General features: G+C 36.6%; 1 protein-coding gene across 13 annotated transcripts in view; it reads right to left on the minus strand.

The window, feature by feature from the left end:
• The window catches only part of LOC135226425 (protein NDRG3-like), a 392774-nt gene that overhangs the window by 89979 nt on the left and 281845 nt on the right, over positions 1–20950 (minus strand). The window contains exon 2 of one of the 13 annotated variants that reach the window (XM_064265973.1): positions 2118–2299. The exons of the other annotated variants lie outside the window; for them this stretch is intronic. Within the exon in view, the coding sequence (XP_064122043.1) occupies positions 2118–2185 (68 nt within the window). The 5' untranslated portion in view covers positions 2186–2299. The remainder of the gene's footprint in view (positions 1–2117; positions 2300–20950) is intronic. 13 annotated transcript variants of the gene reach the window in all.

Genomic DNA, 20950 nt, shown 5'->3' on the forward strand with positions numbered 1-20950 from the left:
CCAACGGCTTTACGTGACTTCCGAACCGCGTCGAGAGTGAACTTCTAGCACCAGAAATACAAATCTCTCACCCCTCAGCGGAATACCCGAGAATCGAACTCGCGGCCACCGAGGGGACAGGCCAAGACCACACCAACCATGCAACTGAGGCATTTTGAATCAGTTCTGAGGCAGGTATGGACAGTTAGTTCAGTCTTATTTTCTTTTTTATACAAATAATTATTCCTTACTCATTCTTATCTATTATTTATCTTCATTACGTCTAATATATCTTTTGTGTGTGCCTAAGAAGAGATCTGATATGTTCTGCTGGTTAGGATGTCTTCCACATCGAAATATGTGTGTATCTGAGTCTGTGTATATATATATATATATATATATATATATATATATATATATATATATATATATATATATTATGCATGTATATATAGTCAAACATTGTTCCTAAAAACCCTTTAACTATGTATATATAAATTGCACATATAATATAATATATATATATATATATATATATATATATATATTCATATACCTCTATATACTACGTATGTATGCATGCCTACTGTATTTAACTCAAAAGTATTTTACTTACTATGATAAAGAAATTTTAATGTCATTCACCACCAATACACTAAAAGCAACAAGCCTAATAACTATTATGTTTTCAGATGTTATATAACTCGGAGGTTATATAATAAATAAATCTTCCTCGAATGTTTAAGTATGGCCAGAAAAAAAGAAAAGAAATACAAATCAACCAATAATATATAGAAGCCTTACTCTGATGACCTTTAATAATTTCGGCCTCTCTGGTCTTTGGTCTTGAGTGACTCGATAAGTATTTCTCCCAAACTATAAAGATAATATTATAAATTATTCAAACATTACATTTCCTGCTCTGACCACCAAGATAGATAAAATATAGAGTGTAGGTCAAGGCCAAGCGCTGGGACCTATGGGGTCATTCAGCGCTGAAAAGGAAACTGGCAGTCAAGATTTGAAAGGTTTAACAGGAGGAAAATCTGGCAGTTGCACTATGAATCATCTGTTAAGAGAGGGTGGAACGTAAAATGGAAGAAATTAAATATCAACGGAGGTATAGTAAAAGGAATGAGAAGGGCTGCAGCTAGGTGCCGATGGGACGCTACGAAGAACCTTAAGCAATGCCTACAGTGCACCGTATGTGGTGTACTGACGGCATTACTACCCTACGGGACTGACTACTAGGGTCAGAGCTGACGAATTCCTAGTTGATATGAATCATAACAATTAACTTTGACATTAAAGATACGCTTACTAACCAGACGATTTTCACATACAAAACCTGTACTATACTTTATATGAAGTGATTCTAAACATAATGGTCCCAGTTTCACTGTTTCTAAAGTTAACGACCCCAATTTAAGTGTTTCTCAAGACAATGGTCCCAATTTAAGTGTTTCTAAAGATAATGGTCCCAATTTATAAAGCTCGATATGATACATCAATAGTTCATAGTGACAGAATACAGAACTTTCAACAACATCCATGTTAAAAAGGCAGACAGGAATTATACAAAAAAGAAATAAACATGCTCATTTTTGAATGCAAGTAACTGTAGAAGTACAAACACACACACACACACACACACACACACACACACACACACACACACATATAATATATATATATATAAATATATATATATATAATATATAATATATATATATATATATAGATATATATATCTCCATGTATAACTGAATTATAAAAAACATGAATCACGATGAATATATAAATAAGGAATTCCATGAGGGAAAGAGAAACGATGGAGGTCTACAAGGCCTTTCGACTTCTCATCCTTACTTATATTTCTTCAGTCTGGTATGTAAAGGACAAGAACTCGAAAGGCCTTTGAAGAACTTCATCGTTTCTCTATCCTTCGTGGAATTTGAGTTTATTTACAAACATACACATATTATATACACATATAATAATAATAATAATAGAATAATAATAATAATAATAATAATAATAATAATAATAATAATAATAATAATAATAATACAGTAATAATAATACTAAAACTACTACTAATAATATACATATAGTAATAATAATAATAATAATGTTACCTTGGTGATTCCGTAGCCACCTCAGCAGAGGTTGTAGGAGCAGGTGCAGGAGTTGGTGTAGGAGTCATGATGGAGGAGACAGAAGAATCCTTCTCACTCTTTCCTCACAATTTTCAAAACACGACTGTTTTTTATGGGACACTAAATGTTTCCTAGATTCACTCTTTCGGTTAGGTTAAACCCTAAGGAAGGAAAGCGTATGTATGCATTTCTTTAGATCCTTTTCTTTAAGTCTTTAAGTTGGTGTTAATTCTCAAAGTTTTCAGTTTTCCCACAGTTTTTATACAAAGGCATTAAATGTGTTCATTTGCACTCGCGAAATGCGGTTAGGAATTCACGACCCATTAAATTGTAGACGGACGCTATATATATATATATATATATATATATATATATATATATATATATATACATATATATATATATATATATATATATATATATATAGGATATATATAGTTATTATATTATATATAATATATATATAGAGAGTAGAGAGAGGAGAGAGAGAGAGAGAGAGAGAGAGAGAGAGTATCAATTAAATTATATAGTGAGTAGGTAAGGCGAGAATAAGAGACAACCTATCAATCTGTATAAACAGAGAGAGAGAGAGAGAGAGATGAGAGAGAGAGAAGAGAGAGAGAGAGTACCCATTAAATTATTTAGTAAGAAGATAAGACGAGAAGGAAAGAGAGACGACCCATTAATCTGTATAAACACAAGAGAGAGAGAGAGAGAGAGAGAGAGAGAGAGAGAGAGAGAGAGAGGTACGACCTACACGAGGAAAAAAATATATATATAAAAAAGGCAACTACCGCTTTAGTCGAGTTACCCATGAGCCAGGAAAATCAATAGTGGAGCGCCAACAGAAAACGGCGCCGGACTGACTGCATTGACGTTTCCTACAGCTGATGATGAAGGGACAACACCCACCCCGGGGGAGGGGGGAGGGGGAGGGTGGGGGAGGGAGGGAGGGGGAAGGTGAGTACACAATAATAGCCATATCGGGACCCTCTCACTATACTACCTTTAAGGTGACTATCTATCTATCTTCCTGTCTATCTATCTATCTGTCTGTCTGTCCTATCTATCTACCTACCTATCTATCTATTTATTTATCTATCAGTCTGTCCATCTATCTTCACATGGTTCTTGTTCTTCAGTAGACCGTAAATAAGGTGACTGATGGCTTTTTCGTTGCTTTCTTGAACTCGTAAGAGACGAATGGTAATAAAGAATAAATGAATGAAAAAAAAATCCTCATTTACACAAAGAGAAATATGCAGTGGATCGAAGTTTACTAATTAAAGGATGGTTTTGTAATCAATACATATTAATTAAGGGATCTTTTTTGTAATAAACAAGTATTTAATCTAAAAACTTGAGGCATGGTAAGGGGACTTACATTATCTGAATTACGACAACGCCTAATAGTCAACTACAGAAGGAAAAACAATATACGATTCACAGAGACTTCAAAGAAACAAAGAAATGTCACAAGGGGGCAAAACATAATATCCAAAACGACTTCAAAAGGAACACAGAACTATAAATTGAAGATTTTGTTACCGTACCCTGTATGGAAATAAATTTGTCATCTGTCAAAATAACAGTCACGACCGAAGACAAATACACAACAGAGAGAGAGGAGGAGAGAGAGATTGAGAGGAGACAGAGAGAGAGATAACAGAGAGACGAGAAGAGAGAGAGAGAGAGGGGGGATGAGGGGGGGGGGGGCGGGCGTTGGAGGAAGCGCGCGGTGATGACGTAAATGGGCTAAAAATAGCTTGGGCCAGAGAAAAATAAGCCCTTCATACGGCGAAACACTTTTTGGTACTGATATAAGTGTAAATATGTGTATATATGTATATGTATATATAAACACACACACACACACACACACACATATATTATATATATATATATATATATATAGTATATATATATATATATCATATATATATAGAATCTACTCGTCACACTTTAGAGATACTTATGTAATTACTATTAACCGTAATACCCTCATAACAACTCCATATGTTTTCACATTTTGAGAACCCTTGTCGCTAATAAATCTCGATCCAAATTATGAAAGAAATGAAGACGTCTGATGCCCGGAAGAGATTCGATCTCGGTTTCGGGAGCATCAGAACGAGGTACCATTAAATACCTGGCCATGAAGAAAGTGAAATTAATTCTGAGAAGAAAGAACAGAAGAAAATGAGAATATGAGGGAAAAATGGATGAATTGTGGCTAGGGTGAAAGAGATGGAGGTGGAAGTGGATGTTGATTTTGTAAAAGAGAAGCTGCCTATGAAGTAATGGAACCCGGGGTTGATGGGTATTTAAAAGAAAAGAAGTATGAAACTGCTGAAATGAACTGTACACAAAGTAAAGGTGGTATTAAAAGTGCTGACCAAGTGACGAATGTCCAGATACTGAGTCGTGATAAAAGTCGAATATTGGATCACATTCTCATGTTTGTTTGTTTGTTTGTATGGTGTTTTTACGTTGCATGGAACCAGCGGTTATTCAGCAACGGGACCAACGGCTTTACGTGACTTCCCAACCACGTCGAGAGTGAACTTCTATCACCAGAAATACACATCTCTGACCCCTCAATGGAATGCAAGAGAATCAAACTGGCGGCCAACGAGGTGGCATGCCAAAACCATACCGACCACGCCACTGAGGCGCCACAGTATCATGAGATGGTTTGGTCATGAGGTCAGAACGACCAACCACAGGTGTGTGTGTGTGTGTGTGTATGTGTATATATATATATATATATATATATATATATATATATTATATATATATATATATATGTATTATGGAAAGTGTTTGCAAGGACGAGGAAAGGAAGAGGTAGAGAGGGTTTGAAGAGATGGCAGGAAGCAACTGCTGGAAAGCAAAAACAAAAGTGTACTTAGGGTACAAGTCACTGGTGCTGTATGTGTGTGTGTTGTGTGTGTGTGTGTGTGTGTGTGTGTGTGTGGGGGGGGGGGGGGTTGTTTCACCATTCAAACTCAGTGTGAGCCTTCTATTCAGGTTTATCAATAGGAACATGATGTGGAATTATTCTACACTTAAAGTGAGACTGCGACAGTGACCATTATAATGTATTATTTTAGTAGCCACCCTTGTTCAGGGAAGCGGTAATGGTGAAGAATAGTTAAAGTTAATACATATATATATATATATATATATATATATATATATATATATATATATATATGTATGTATATATATGTAATATAATATTTATATATGTATACATATACTTACATAATTATATACATATATATATATATATATATATATATATATATATATATATATATATAATATATATATATATATATATATATAGAGAGAGAGAGAGAGAGAGAGAGAGAGAGAGAGAGAGAGAGAGAGCAAAGTAAACATTAACCGAAATTAAACGCTGGTAAGTTAAGCAACGCGCAAAAAAAAGTTCTACGTTTACGCAAACACTCACCCACACCCACCACCGCCCCCGCACCACTCCAGTCCCTCGCTGGAGGGAAAAAAGAAGAAGAAGAAGAAAAAAGCAAGTGCCACAGCAAATATACCTCCGGGATAGACACTCTGCCTGCAGGAAAGCAAAAATCCGGGCCGAGATCAATAAGGCGAATGCTAACCATTGATCTGCAGACCGCACCCGGGCCAGCCGAAATCTCTCGGATGGCGCCTGCCTATAATACATACTGTCAAAACGACGCCAGTCGTCTTGACAGGAAGGGGGAACAGTCGTGAAACAGGTAGTTGCGTTTTTTTTTTTTTTTTTTTGCCAGTCGTCTTGAAAGGAAGGGGAACCAGTCGTAGGACAGGGAGTGGTCGTTTTTTATTTTCTTTTTTTGTTATTAAATAATACTTGTAATCGCATCAAGTAATTATGCATAAACGCCGTAAAACGAGAAATATTCGTTATTTCCCTAAGCCCCCATACAAGTATTATTACTGTCGTTTTTTAAAATCTTTTATTAGATTATTACTGTCATTAGACTGATAACATTTACTTAAATTTACTCTAATGGAAAAGCAGCCATCTTTTCAATATTCACTTACCTTAAAATTAATAATATAATAAATAATAATTAATTAAAATAATGAAATCAAATAATAATAATAATAATAATAAAAGTAATTAATTATTATTATTATAATAAGCCACTATTATATAAAAGTTTGATTATTTATAAAAATAAAAAGAAACTCTTGCACTTCTATTCATCTTATCTACACCGACAGAATGAGCAGATTTTAATAATTTCTCTATTTTGATATCTGCAACTTAACGGCACTTTTGACTTGTACGGGGAGACATAACTGGTAATCTTATATGTATCGAATTAATTATTTACGTTAATTATCTTGATAATTTCCCATGGTTTTTTGCATCGTCGTGTACCAAACTGTAGATAAAAACCAGAATTATTATTATTGTGTAATGCTTTATCTTACAAAACATAACCGAGGATTGGTTTCTATTTATAAAGTTTTCTTCCTTTTCGGTCACTAACCTCGCGACTCACGCTGGTTCCTGTGATTCGTTTAAGATAATTATTCCTACTGAAAATCATTATTTGTCCACTCTTCCAATGTTTTTGACAATTGTAATGCAGCTTAATTTGTGACGTCATCCGTCAGAAAAATAAAGAATGATGTCGTTTATAGCCTATATAAAAAACTCTCTCTCTCTCTCTCTCTCTCTTCTCTCTCTCTCTCTCTCTCTCTCTCTCTCTCTGCCTTTCTTCAAACTCTGGAAGCTTTAAAGGTCATTAATGAACAGCGCTGATGCAAGGACTGAACAGTCTCACGCATATGGTCACAGCCCAAGGCCTTGTCTACATCAAATGAGTCTAGGAAGTGCAAAGCAATAGCTACTATGGTCTGGCCCTAACCCAAACTCACAAGAACAGCAGTCGTGTTCCACTGTATATCTATATCACATCCTCGGCCAGCCTTCAACTCGAGACCCACTTCCTCCGAGTCGCCTACGGTCCCAAGGAGCTGCCGTGACATTTGGCTACCGAGTATATCAATATTTCACTGCATGCCCGGTACTATTCTGGTCATCGACACAAGCTAAATTAACGCGTTCGGAAAAGGCTACGTATCAGCTGGATGGAGACCGTATTGTGTGGGCTATTCTCGCGCCTGAGAATATTATGCTGATGCTTTCCTTATTTTATAATTTTAAGCGGGTCTTTTTAGGTATGGTTTATTGTTTGGCAAAGGGGTTTTTACGACCGCATGCCCTTGCTGTCATCAACCATAGTTATTGGCGGTGGGCCTCGCCTTTGACTAAAGAGTCCACCTGCAAGGCAGCAGTTTTCACAGTTATTAGTAGTGGGCCTAGCCTTTGACTAAAAGTAAGACTTGCAAGGCATCAGTTTCCACAGTTACTGGCAGTGGGCCTCGCCTTTTACTCAAAAGCAAGACTGGAAGGCAGCAGCTGTCCTTTTAGTCGCCTTTTACGACACGCAGAACCTACGGCGGTAGCATTCTTACACCCTTATACCACAGGGGCGTTCTTATTCTCTGGAATTGGTCTGACTTTATTTTTTAATTACCTCGTATCTCTGGAATTCCCTTCTCGTCATGCAATCCTATTGTGGTTAAAGTGACCCGGTTCTGATAATCCGGGTACGAGTTCGAATCCCGCCACGGACGTCCGAATTTCTGTATTTGGTTCTTCACTTTTAGATCTTAAGCTTTACGGTGACAAGCGTCTCCCAAACGTCTGAAGAAACCGTGAAGTTAGTTAAGAGGGCACTGTGGTTATTAAAATTATTACAGGAGTATCTGGAAACAGAAGTGACAGTAGCTTCTATTTTATTCATTCTAGACGTGTTTAATCAGAGAATTGAAAGCCCTACCTACTAACGAACTCCTTCAAGTAAATTACAAATAACTGATCTCGATTCTCTTCGTAAAAAACAAGAAATTAATTTACAGACTAAACTTCACACTCTCATCTAGTCATCTGCAACGGAATAAAAATATTTTCAGGTTAATGTCTCCAGATTCTCTAACTCGAAAAATAAATAATAGTAATAACCCGATGCGGATCACTCTCCTAAAAATGAAAAAAACAAAAAATGAAAAAAAAAAACCTTACTCCAAATGCCGAACGTGGATGGCCTTCGCATTATAGTACCAGCGGGAAGCCAGTCCAATAAATTATGCATTACTGGCAATCGACCGCATTGAACACAACCATGTCTACCGAATGGATATCGTGCAACAGACCAATTCAAGTCTTGGCTTCCACGCGCTTACTTTTCTATCCCTTGCTACCATTATCTATCTATCTATCTATCTATCTATACTAAGAGCCAGCAGGAAAAATGAAAAGTAGTAGTACCTGGCGCTTCCGTGTATTCTTGATACACCTCATCTGGGTACAGTATATAAAAGATGAGGTGTATCAAGAATACACGAAAGCGCTAGGTACTGATGCTTTTCATTTTTCCTGCTGGTTCTTGGTATACAATCTTCACGTGTTACTTGCGATCGTATAACATTATCTATCTATCTACATTTACCAGGACGATGCTTGCCACTTTACACGGCTAAGCTGAAAAGAAGAAATAGAACATCTATCTAATGACTGTCACTTTGTACTTCAGTTACGAGTCAGACTTTCTAGTCAAAATGTCTAAGTTTATCTAGCGAATACCTTGAAGCGATACTTCGCCACTGCATTTTGACAGCTGAACGCATAAAAAAATGGGCAATATCAAAGAATTATAAGAAATACTGAAAGAAAAGAAATCATAATTGATAAAAGAAGGCAAACTTCTTTCAAGACTGACGAGTGTGCTGTCACCAGATCTTCCCTCGAATCTCCACCATACTCTGAGAAGAAAGTGACCTTCGAACCTTAGCTCACTTTTACGTACAAATCAATAAGAATAAGATGTCGTAGATACGGTTTGATTAATAAAGCTAAGAGACAGGTCGTGGGAGAATAAAAACACGATAACGTTGATTAACATCACAACCGCATTGGTTTGTTATGACATAGTAGCAAAGGTTCGTAACTTTTTGACAAATCAATCTACTTTACTATTTTATTCAGTGATTCTGCTGTTAGAGAGAGACGAGAGAGGAGGGAGAGACGGAGATGAGACCGATGAGAGAATAGATGGAGAGAGAGAGACATGAGAGAGAAGGGAAGAGAAGAGAGAGAGAGAGGATACTCTTATCACCCTTGAGAATAAAAATACCATAATCTAACAGTAATGAATCAAGATTCGTAAAACATTTCAAGGCAACCATTTTAATGTCCTAACCAATCCTGCTATCATCAATAATAATTAAACAATATTACGCAGAAAGCCAAGAGGGACGAACGAAGACAACAGCCTTCTACACGGCGCAACGATAACCATTATAAGAATACTATGAAGAACTTCAGGATGACGTAAAAATCAGCTGGTGTTGCACCGTCTTGCGTCAGGAGGAGGGAAAGTCCCATAGACCGCATGGAAGGGCGCCTGGCCCGGGCCCGCCCCTTGGCCAAATTACTCCGGCGTCCATAGCTGCTACAGAGCCCGGGCGGTCGATCCGGCGGTTGTCTCCGGCGAATTGCAAAAAGGGCTGCACGCCCAGCTTCCGTGACGGGGTTGGCAATACACTGTTGGGGGTTTGGAGGGCGAGAGAAAGCTTCGAAAATATTTTTCGCGAAATCGAAGTCAATGTTCGATGTTTCATCAACTATAGGTTATATATCTGCTTTCCAGAGGTTGAGGGCAACTGGAACTTCAGATATCTGCTTTCCAGAGGTTGTGGCGCAACTGGAACTTCAGATATCTGTTTTCCAGAGGTTGTGGTACAACTGGAACTTCAGAAATCTGCTTTCCAGAGGTTGTGGCGCAACTGGAACTTCAGAAATCTGCTTTCCCGAGGTTGTGGCGAAACTGGAACTGGAGATATCTGCTTTTCAGAAGTTGTGGCGCAACTGGAACTTCAGAGAACTGCTTTCCAGAGGTTGTGGCGCAACTGGAACTTCAGAAATCTGCTTTCCAGAGGTTGTGGCGCAACTGGAACTTCAGGGAACTGCTTTCCAGAGGTTGTGGCGCAACTGGAACTTCTTCAGAAGTTCAAGCGAAGATGCAATGCATTCCTACCTCATGCTGTTCTTCTTGTATATTAATACATTTTTATCTATTTATTGATTTACTTTTTTTTTTTTCATTATAAGTTGGATCTCTTCTTGTTGTATTTCCCTTAAACTCCTCTTACTTCTTCCTAACGAACACCTTGATATTCTTTGGAAGCTTATATTTCAAGTCGGCGGCATCTTTGGTGGGTTTTTCCGCGTGAACAGGTTTCATCTTTTGAATAATAATAATAATAATAATAATAATAATAATAATAATAATAATAATAATAATAATAATAATAAAAATAATCATAATAATAATAGTAATAATAATAATATTTCCAGTAAACAGTGACTACCAGAGAGAGAGAGAAAAAAAAAATATATATATACATATATATGTATGTGTGTGTGTGTGTATAACAAAAAGAAAACAAATGATAGTGAAGGTTATCACGCCGCCATTACGTTACGGAGGTTGGATTTGTTGCTTTGCAAATGTCATTGCAACAGATAACGACGACAGGCTCGCCGCAGATCAGCCATCTATGGTTGAAGTAGATTAACATGACAATCTTATGAGTGAGGAGCTATTTGATTTAACAGTTTACGTTCCAAAATACATGGATTTTAAATACAAACAGTCTCTCACACACATTTTTATATATACATATATATATATTTTTATCACGTTACCACGACATTTTTCATACAAACCATTAGACTACGAATGACATTTAGTATCCAATTTAAGATACTTCCGGAATATCACCGAAGGGGAATCATAAGTGATACATGGTTTTTTTTTTATACTTAAGTGACTCAAACACCCGACGACTTCCAGGTTCAACACCATTCTTTCGACTACACCGAACCATTTATCGCTTATGGTTTCCCTTACGTGATATTCAGGAAGCAGCGCGTATTGGATGTTAAATGACATTTGTAACTTAAAGTGTATATATATGTGTGTATATATATATATATATATATATATATATATATATATATATATATATAATTTCATTTTAAATACTAAATCAACCAAAATAATAATAATTCAATAGGTTTTATCTCTATAAAATCATAAATATACCACATTAATAAAAATTTCCAGTATAAATGCAATCATTATATATGTGTGTGTGTGTGTGTGTAAATTTAAAGAATTGGATATAAAATGACATTTGTAAACTTAATGTAACTTAAAGTTTGTATGTATGATATATATATATATATATATATATATATATTATATAGATATATATACGTATATATAGTATATATATATATATTTGCTTTAAATAATAAATCAACCACGAAAAAAAAACATTCAATATGTTGTACCTCCATACTTAAAAATATACCGCATTACAAAATAATTCCAGTATAAAAGGCAAACATCATATAGCCACTGCTGAGGATACCCAAACCTAATAATAACAACTTTCCTTTGACCTGGAAAGGGAACACACAAGCGACCTCCCTCCAAACGAGAGACCCACAAGAAAGACGATGAATACGAGTCCACCCCAAAGTAGTACTAGGAAATAAATACCTACATATACATAACCCGCCAGAAAGTCCTCTAAGCACCAAAAGCACCCCAACTGCGCACTGAGGGATAATAATGAACGCGGAAAAGAATTACTACGGGTAAAGATATGAGTCCAAAATCAATAGCGGTAATACTCCAGAGAGAGAGAGTACTTGTTTACCCCGGAGTGAGAAACCTCATACGCGGCGCTGGATTACCTGCGTTGGGAGGAGGATGGGTAATTGGAGAGAGAGAGAGAGAGAGAGAGAGAGAGAGAGAGAGAGAGAGAGAGAGAGAGACTTCAATATTCTAAAAAACAGAAGCAATGATACGGATTCTTCGAAGGTAAGTGAAGGAAAACTATAAAATAATTAAAATGAGAGAGAGAGAGAGAGAGAGAGAGAGAGAGAGAGAGAGAGAGAGAGAAGGATACACGGTCGGATTCCGCCACTCACGAACACAATTACGGTCGAGAATGCTAGATGCGAAATTCAACCACAGATCCAACAAATACACAGAAAGAATCACCAAATTTGTTTTTTTTGGAATAATGGACAATAGGTTGTTTTGCTTTTACCGAAGCAATTTCCGTTCCCACAGGTGCTTCAATTCCGAAGGTTTGCTATGACGTCGTTTTGTCGTGACTTGCTCTACGGATCTGCTCTGGTAGATTCACATCACCGGTGCATCTGATGTCTAGGCCAGTCCCTTACGGCGCTCCTGATTGGCTGTTGATAAGCCAGTCACGGGACTGGAAACTCTCATTCTCTCTCAAGAGTTCACATAGGCTGGGACCATGTTCCACCTGTCTTGAGGGATACGCCTTTCTAAATCATCGCTGAGGAGAGGTGGAACATACATCCTACCTATATGAAATCGCTCGATAGACAGTTTCCAGCACTGTCAATGGCTTATCAACAGCCAATCAGGAGCGCGTAAGGAACTGGCCTAGACAGTTCCTGATGTGAATCTACTAAAGTCAGAATATTCTAGGGAGAAGTCAATCATTTATCTGGATTTAAATAAGAAGTTCAGCTTTCAGTTTCATCTTAAGATGAAAAAGGGCCTTTTTCACGAATGGTGACAAATAAAGAACATTGTCACAGCCATTATCTTCATAACTCATTGCTAATCATGTTCTCCTAACTTCCTTGCAAAGGAAATCTAGGTAAATGGCGTACCCTACAGAGTAATGTATTTTCTCACACTAGAAAAAATATTGATACTATATATATAATATATATATATATATATATATATATATTATAATTATAATATATATATATATGTGTGTGTGTGTGTGTGTATATATATATATATCTATATATATATATATATATATATAGATATATAATCCAACTGCTAAGAATTTGAAAACCTTCAAAAACCCTGGTGTCACAACCAGGGCACTACCAACCATCAGGGTCACATCGGGTCAATACAACTTTCCAAAAAATAAAACGATATGACCCTGTGTCTATTCATGGCACGGGCGAATCGCGTTACCTATATTGGTTTTCTCTCTGTCACTGTTCCGACTCTATGGAGAGAGAGAGAGAGAGAGAGAGAGAGAGAGGAGAGAGAGAGAGAGAGAGAGAGGAGAGAGAGAGAGAGAGAGAGAGTTGACTGACTGAAATAATTATAAATATATAGATAGATATAATATATATATATATATATATATATAATATATATACAAATATATATACGTATATACATACATACATATACATATATCTATATATCATATATATCTATATATATCTATCATATTATATATTATTCCTATAATATAATATATTATAATATATATATATATATATAAATATATTATATTATATAATTATAATTATATTCCCGCGGAATAGTGAATTGGACTTTAAATCATCTTATGTGGCTTAATATTTGTGAATATAAAAAAAATGTCATCGTGTATATGACAAACTATGTATGTATGATATATATATATATATATATATATATATATATATATATATATATATATATATATATCATACACAATATATATATATAATATATACGTGTGTGTGTAATATACACAGGCACAACGTTGAAATTCGCATGTAGACAACACAGTACACTACAGGACGCTTTCTAATTCCCTCAAAAGCAAAGGCAGCCTGAAAGCTCAGGGAATCTACCACACACAGCATATTTCTGAGGTAATATGAGCATCGATATAAACACCTGGTACACAAACATAAAAAGAGAAAGAATTCAGTGTAAAATCGAACTAGATATAAAAAAAAAAAAAAACACGACCTTGTAAATATTCCTGGACTTATAAGTCCCACGAATAGAAGCAGCTACTATATATAAAAGTAAAAAAAAGGCCGAAGAATTCAACGAAAAAATAATAAAAAAATCGATCTAAATTTCCTGGACTAGCAAAAATGCCTTCATACAAATCGCAGGGAAAGACCGGTGACTGGCCCAGTCAGTCAGTCAGTGAGTCATTGAGTCAGAGTCACGCAGCCACGATGACTGAAACCATGAGTTTCTTTCTGCTGGGAATTCATGAGAAAACTGTCAGTCAGTGACTCACGGACATGCAGGGGGGTGGGGGGGGTGGGAAGGGACTGATGGTGGGTGAGGGATGGGGGGGGTGAGATAAGGCGAGGTCACAATGGGTGTGGGATGGGTGGGTAGGGGGAGGAAAGAAGGCCACAGAAGAGGGGGGGGGGGGATGGACCCTCGGATTGTCTGGGTCTCCTGGATCAATTCGAGCTGTCCTCCTCCTATTCGTGCCGCCCCTTAAGCCCCCCCAACAGCTACCCCCCCACCCCCCCAGCCAAACACCACTCCCTCCCCTCCCCCGGGCCAATCCCCTCTCCTAAAATTTCTCCGGTGAACTGTAACTATCGGTCACGGAATTCCAGCAGTACAGCGCAAGCAATTGCATGGGGAAATCAATACAAGCATCTTCGTGTTTCTTTAACTGTTTTCAACATCTGAGAAACGTTTAATAACTTTTGTCAACTTCTTTGTCCATAATATAGCTTCATACATTTCCTGAGTCATTTCTGTCTTCTAGTTAATGACAAGAGCAGCTGGTTTATTCTACTTGTGATTCTCCCTGTCACTCAACACAACAAGAATAACTTCACACTGCTTGCTGATGGCGGCGATAGATTCATCGAGCAGAAATATGTTTACCATAAAAGGACACAGCAACTCAAGACACGTGACGTCTATCCGTCGCCCTGAATAACATAACACCAATATATCATTAAAACAATCAGTTACCCACAACTTCCATAACCTTGGAATACGAAGACCTTTCCATCAACGTAACTTCGTCGTCGCTCGCGAAATGAGATTGGAATGGGAAAAAATAGTAAATGCAAGGGAGGGTAAAAAGTGGAAGGGTTATCATTCTGCAGGCAGAGTCCGTTACGTGGGAGAAATCTCGAAAGGATATACGCTCTGGGAGCACGAATAATAATTGATCCCAAAGGCACACACAAGGGGGGCGGGTGGCGGGGCCATTGTTTGCCCACTGGATCTATGTCTGTACCCGAATAAATGTGACCCACGACTGACGAGATAAGAAGCTCAAACAAAACGAAACCGAAATATGTATTTGGTGGATAACGATCGGTTTCAGCATTTGATAAAGTCGTGTCTTTGGTATTTGCTCAGCCAGTGTACCAAGAACAGGTGAATATAGAATGTGGATATGGATGTGTCAATTTCTGTTACGGTGGTTTTAAGCAAAATTCCTCTTATTATCTCATTATTTACCTAAATTCTTGTGATAAATGATCGGAAACGGTTATGCTATTTAGTGAAATTTAGTGAAAAATGAAAGTACAATAAAGTTCCCGAGATCCTGTAGGTTCAAAAGAAAAAGCTTTTAGACTGTCTAACCTCAGGACCATTAGTGCTATTCAAACACTGGCATAACCCCTAAAAACAATAAATAAACAGATTCATAAACATCTACAATCTACTTTGTACCTACAGCGTTAAGACACCACAACCCCTCAAAAACAATAATCAAACAGATTCGTAAACATCTCAAATCTATTTTGATCTACAGCATTAAGACACCACAACCCCTTAAAAACAATAAACAAATAGTCATAAACATCTAAAATCTATTTTGTATCAACAGCGTTAAGACACCACAAGATTGGCACCGCAGCCTCCTCCGATAAGCATCTGTATTCTGCAGCCTCATAGCTTACAGGAATTTGGAGCCAACTTTTCAACAAAACCCGTTCCTATGTTGAGAGTTTTTGGCATTAAGGCTCAAGTTTTCTGGCTAACCATGGTGCAGAAATAATGGTTATGGAGAAAATAAGTGGAGAGTCGCTCTCTTTAATGTTCTTGTACCATAGTCCTTAATATCTTTCAATTCTGTGGGAAGCAGCTTCAATGTCTACAATAAAAATGAAGCCGAGCCGTGAACGAGAATTTCTTTTTTGATTTGGTATTTGTAGTTTTCCTATCACTGCAAGTTAGTCCATAATGCTTTTAATTTTCGCTTCAAAAGACCTTTTTTTTTTTTTATTCTTTTTATAGGCACCGCAACTGTCTCTCAACACGGAAGACAATGGTTCCATCAAACTGATCTTAACTTCCAGTTACCAGTCTCTCAGATGGCAAGCAACTGAGACAAATCTTTTCGTACCTTGTTCAAGTCTTCGTCAGCAGGTTTTCCATTTGCATGAAACTGCAACTGTTCTGTTGGCAAGTGTTTGAGTTTGGTCTGTTCGAACTATATCCAATTCTTCGTCAGCAGGCTTTGGGTTGGCAAGCGAACCCTGGTCATACAAAGACTCTTACATTTACTTTTAGACAAAGAAGGTTACATTTGCTTTTAGGCAAAGAATGTTGCATTTACTTTTAGACAAAGAATCTTGCATTTACTTTTAGACAAAAATTCTTGTATTTACTCTTAGACAAAGATTCTTACATTCACTATTTGACAAAGATTCTTACATTTACCTTTAGACAAAGAATCTTACATTTACTTTTAGACAAAGAATCTTACATTTACTTTTAGACAAAAATTCTTGTATTTACTCTTAGACAAAGATTCTTACATTCACTATTTGACAAAGATTCTTACATTTACCTTTAGACAAAGAATCTTACATTTACTTTTAGACAAAGATTCTTGCATTTACTTTTAGATATTCTTATATTTACTTTTAGACAGAGAATCTTACATTTACTTTTAGACAAAGATTCTTGCATTTTCTTTTAGACAAAGATTCTTATATTTACTTTTAGACAAAGAATCTTGCATTTCTTTGAAAGATTCTTGTTAGACAGACAGTTCTTGTTTCTTTTGGTCATTTACTTTTAGACAAAGATTCTTGCATTTACTTTTAGACAAAGAATCTTACATTTACTTTTAGACAAAGATTCTTGCATTTACTTTTAGACAAAGATTCTTAAATTTACTTTTAGATGAAGAATCTTACATTTACTTTTAGACAAAGATTCTTGCATTTACTTTTAGACAAAGAATCTTACATTTACTTTTAAACAAAGAATCTTACATTTACTTTTAGACAAAGAATCTCACATATACTTTTAGACAAAGATTCTTGCATTTACTTTTAGACAAAGATTCTTACATTTACTTTTAGAGAAAGAATCTCACATTTACTTTTAGACAAAGATTCTTACATTTACTTTTAGACAGAGATTCTAACATTTACTTTTAGACAAAGATTCTTACATTTACTTTTAGACAAAGAATCTCACATTTACTTTCAAAGAATCTCACATTTACTTTTAGACGATGAATCTTGCATTTACTTTCAGTTACTCCAAAATGCAAAGTGGTGTGATAATTGCTCTGGTTATGATAAGTGTTGAGGGTAAGAGCAATTCGTAGTCTTCCTGAACACTTCTGTTAGCTTAGTATAGCCCCTTTTGTCAATTTCCAACTAACTTGAATAATTCTCATCTCAACTTTTAATATTGTTGATTTTAATCAACCAGCGACTATACCATTTTTTATTACAAATATGAATCCACTTTTCAAAGGATACTGTAGTAGTAATTCGCTAAAATTTTTGGAAAAGTTAGCAACTCAAAGTAGACATTTTCTTCCGGGCGTTTTATCGTATTCTGAAAGCACCTCCCAGCCTTAATGTTACTTCCACAAATTTCAAAGCAAAGTACCCCAAAGACAAATCATTTTTTTAACAGTATTGTTCCACCTCGATGCTCTCTTCCCACTGCATAAGCTTAAAAATCTCAGCTTTCTGAAACAACTAAAACCCGACGGCTATCCTTCTCACGGAAATTAAATAAATCTTGAATCAAAAGATGTCTCATATCAGGTTTCTTTCCGAGAACACCCACTACTTTGTCTCCCGTGATATTTCCACGAACAGTCTGAGCTCAGCTTCTACGTTCACTAATATTCTTCTTCTTCTTCTTCTTCTTCCTCTCTTTCCTGGACTTCCTCGAGAACTCTGAATCTCACTGACACGTGAATCTATCAACGCCAATCTAAATGGCTTCGCTCGTTGGAGGGGGAGTATGGGTGGGGGTGGGGGGAAAGGGGGGGTTCTGTGCTTCCTGGAGTCAATTCTTCATATATGCGTGATATTTCGTTTACTTATGTCTTCTAACATCTTGAGTATTTCAGAACACGAACAAAATATATTTATAAACATTCGCAAAATTCCCTTCTTAGGTCATTCCTGCCTATTTTTATAGGAAAATAATTTCAGAAACACTTCGGTAAAGAGTTGGAATATCTCAAGTCTATCTAGGGACTAATCATGAAAAAAATACTCCCTAAATCTTACACAAACGCATCGAAAACAAAGCCCCTTAAAACCCTATAAAAATACTTCGCAGTCTATCTCTCTGTCTGATGTTGCTGGAGCTTCATCCGGCCTCATGCCAGCACAGGCTCTTGTTCCTGGAGCAGCAGCCAGGAGCTCCTTGCCTCCATGGTAAAATAACCAACGCAGTAACTTAACTGCAGTTTTCAGAACGGAGCCAAAATTGCCACTTAAGAAAAAGTGAGACGAGTCTAGCAATGATGGGAGAGACGCCTGTCTGTTCCTGGGCCAAGTGAGGCTGATGTTGATTTCGTTCGACTTATCGATTTACTGGTGCTTGCACTGGAAAAGGCCGGTTAATGGAGCCTCTCTCGCTTTGCAACATACTGGGGGAAGGGCGGGGGGGGGGGGGGCCGCCGGGAAATTGACAATAACGAGGACTAAATGTGAGAAATTATTATTATATATTATATATATATATATATATATATATATATTATATATATATATACGGTAAATTTTAATTTTTGGGTCGCCATGAAGTTCCTTGCTCCAAGCTCTTTTCAAATATAGCTGCGACCACCGTCATAGTCTAACGACCAGGTAGATAAATCAACAGAGAGAAGAGAGGGCGAACATGGGACCACACCACAAGACAACTAACACACACACACACACACACACACATATATATATATAAATATATATTATTATATATATATATATATTATATATATATATATATATTACATATTAATTTAGCTAACGCCACATAAAAAAAAAAAAAAAGGTGTATCAAGCACTTTCGTGGTATTTCAACGCCAAAGCGCTTGGTGCTCTTTTTCTTATTCTTCCTGTGGTCTTAGCTGAATATATATTGTCACACGCTATTTAGTGACATAAGCGTATGTATATGTATGTATGTATGTATATGTATATATATATATATATATATATATATATATATATATATAATATAAAGATACATTGACAAATTAAATAAATAAATAAATATAAATAAATGCTTAAAGTACAAGGAACATTGTTTTAGGGTCCTACTGCATTGTATCTTCGCCTGAACGTTTGAGGTTCTGATGACAAATATAACTTCCAAGAGTGTAATAATAACTAACATTACTGTATACTTGAAGTCTAACAACAATACAAACAATGAACTGTCGAGAGAACGAAACCAGCTGAAAGGGTGAAACAAACACTGGAAGGGTTCGATGACAACTAAAACAAGTGTTTGCTGTCAACAGAGGCTGCAATACACCAAACAACAACCCTCAAAGTGTTTTGGACCAGGAGCTTCAAGAGGCAGACATCAACAGAAATGGAAGTTTTAGTTTTCAGAAAAGAAAGCTATTGTGTCGAATTTGTCTGTCCGTCGGCACTTCTTTGTGTCCGCCCTCATATCTTCAAAGCTAGAGGGGCTACAGGGTTGCAAATTGGTAAGTTGATCACCCACCCCACAACCATCAAAATGACCATATTGCAGCCCTCTAGCCTCAATAGTTTTGAATCTATTTAAGGTTAAAGTGAGCCATATGCCTGCACCTGGCAACGATATAGGCCAGGTCTTAAAACTTACTGAGGCTACACAGCTGCATACTGGTATGCTGATTATCCACCCTCCTACCATCAAACATACCAAATTGCAGCCCTCTAGCCTCAGTAGTTTTGATTCTATTTAAGGTTAAATTGAGCCATAATCGTGCGCCTACTAGAGATATAGGCCAGGCCACCACCGAGTCGTGGTTAAAGTTTCATGGGGCGCGGCTCATGCAGCAATGTACCGAGACCACCGAAAGATAGGTCTGTTTTCGGTGGCTTTGATTATACGCTGTACAGAAAACTCGATTCATTCGAAGAAACTTCGGCGCATGTTTTCATTGTTTTTCTGTTGATGTTAACCGAGGAGTTGATAAGGAAAATGGTAGGCTTAGTAGCAAGATGCTCTGGAGATTCGAATCTTCATCACATAATTAGCACCAAGGGGTTGAAGTGACGCTCCATGTGACGGTTTCAAACTAACTCACATTCCACCGACTTAATATCATCTCACAATCGGTAAAGGAGAGAAAGTAAAACCTTATTTTAAATAGGAACTCGCAAACTTAAAATGATGACACCACCTAACATAATGGCTGGTAAAAAAAACTAATAAAATCGAAGCAACACTTTTGAAGGGAATGGAATTACACGTTTTAAAATAGAATAAAACTGAGAGCTTGCAAAATGCTAAAACGTTATCAAGAATGTTATTAAAAATAAATCTGTGGTGTAACGTGCTAACACCAATTACTACATATTACCCACAAGTATGAGTTCTTCCTTTTTTTTCCCCATTGCTTGCAATTTCTCCTTTCTATCAATATAC

Source organism: Macrobrachium nipponense, chromosome 14 (assembly GCF_015104395.2).
Source record: "Macrobrachium nipponense isolate FS-2020 chromosome 14, ASM1510439v2, whole genome shotgun sequence".
In the NCBI taxonomy this organism is placed as follows: domain Eukaryota; kingdom Metazoa; phylum Arthropoda; class Malacostraca; order Decapoda; family Palaemonidae; genus Macrobrachium; species Macrobrachium nipponense.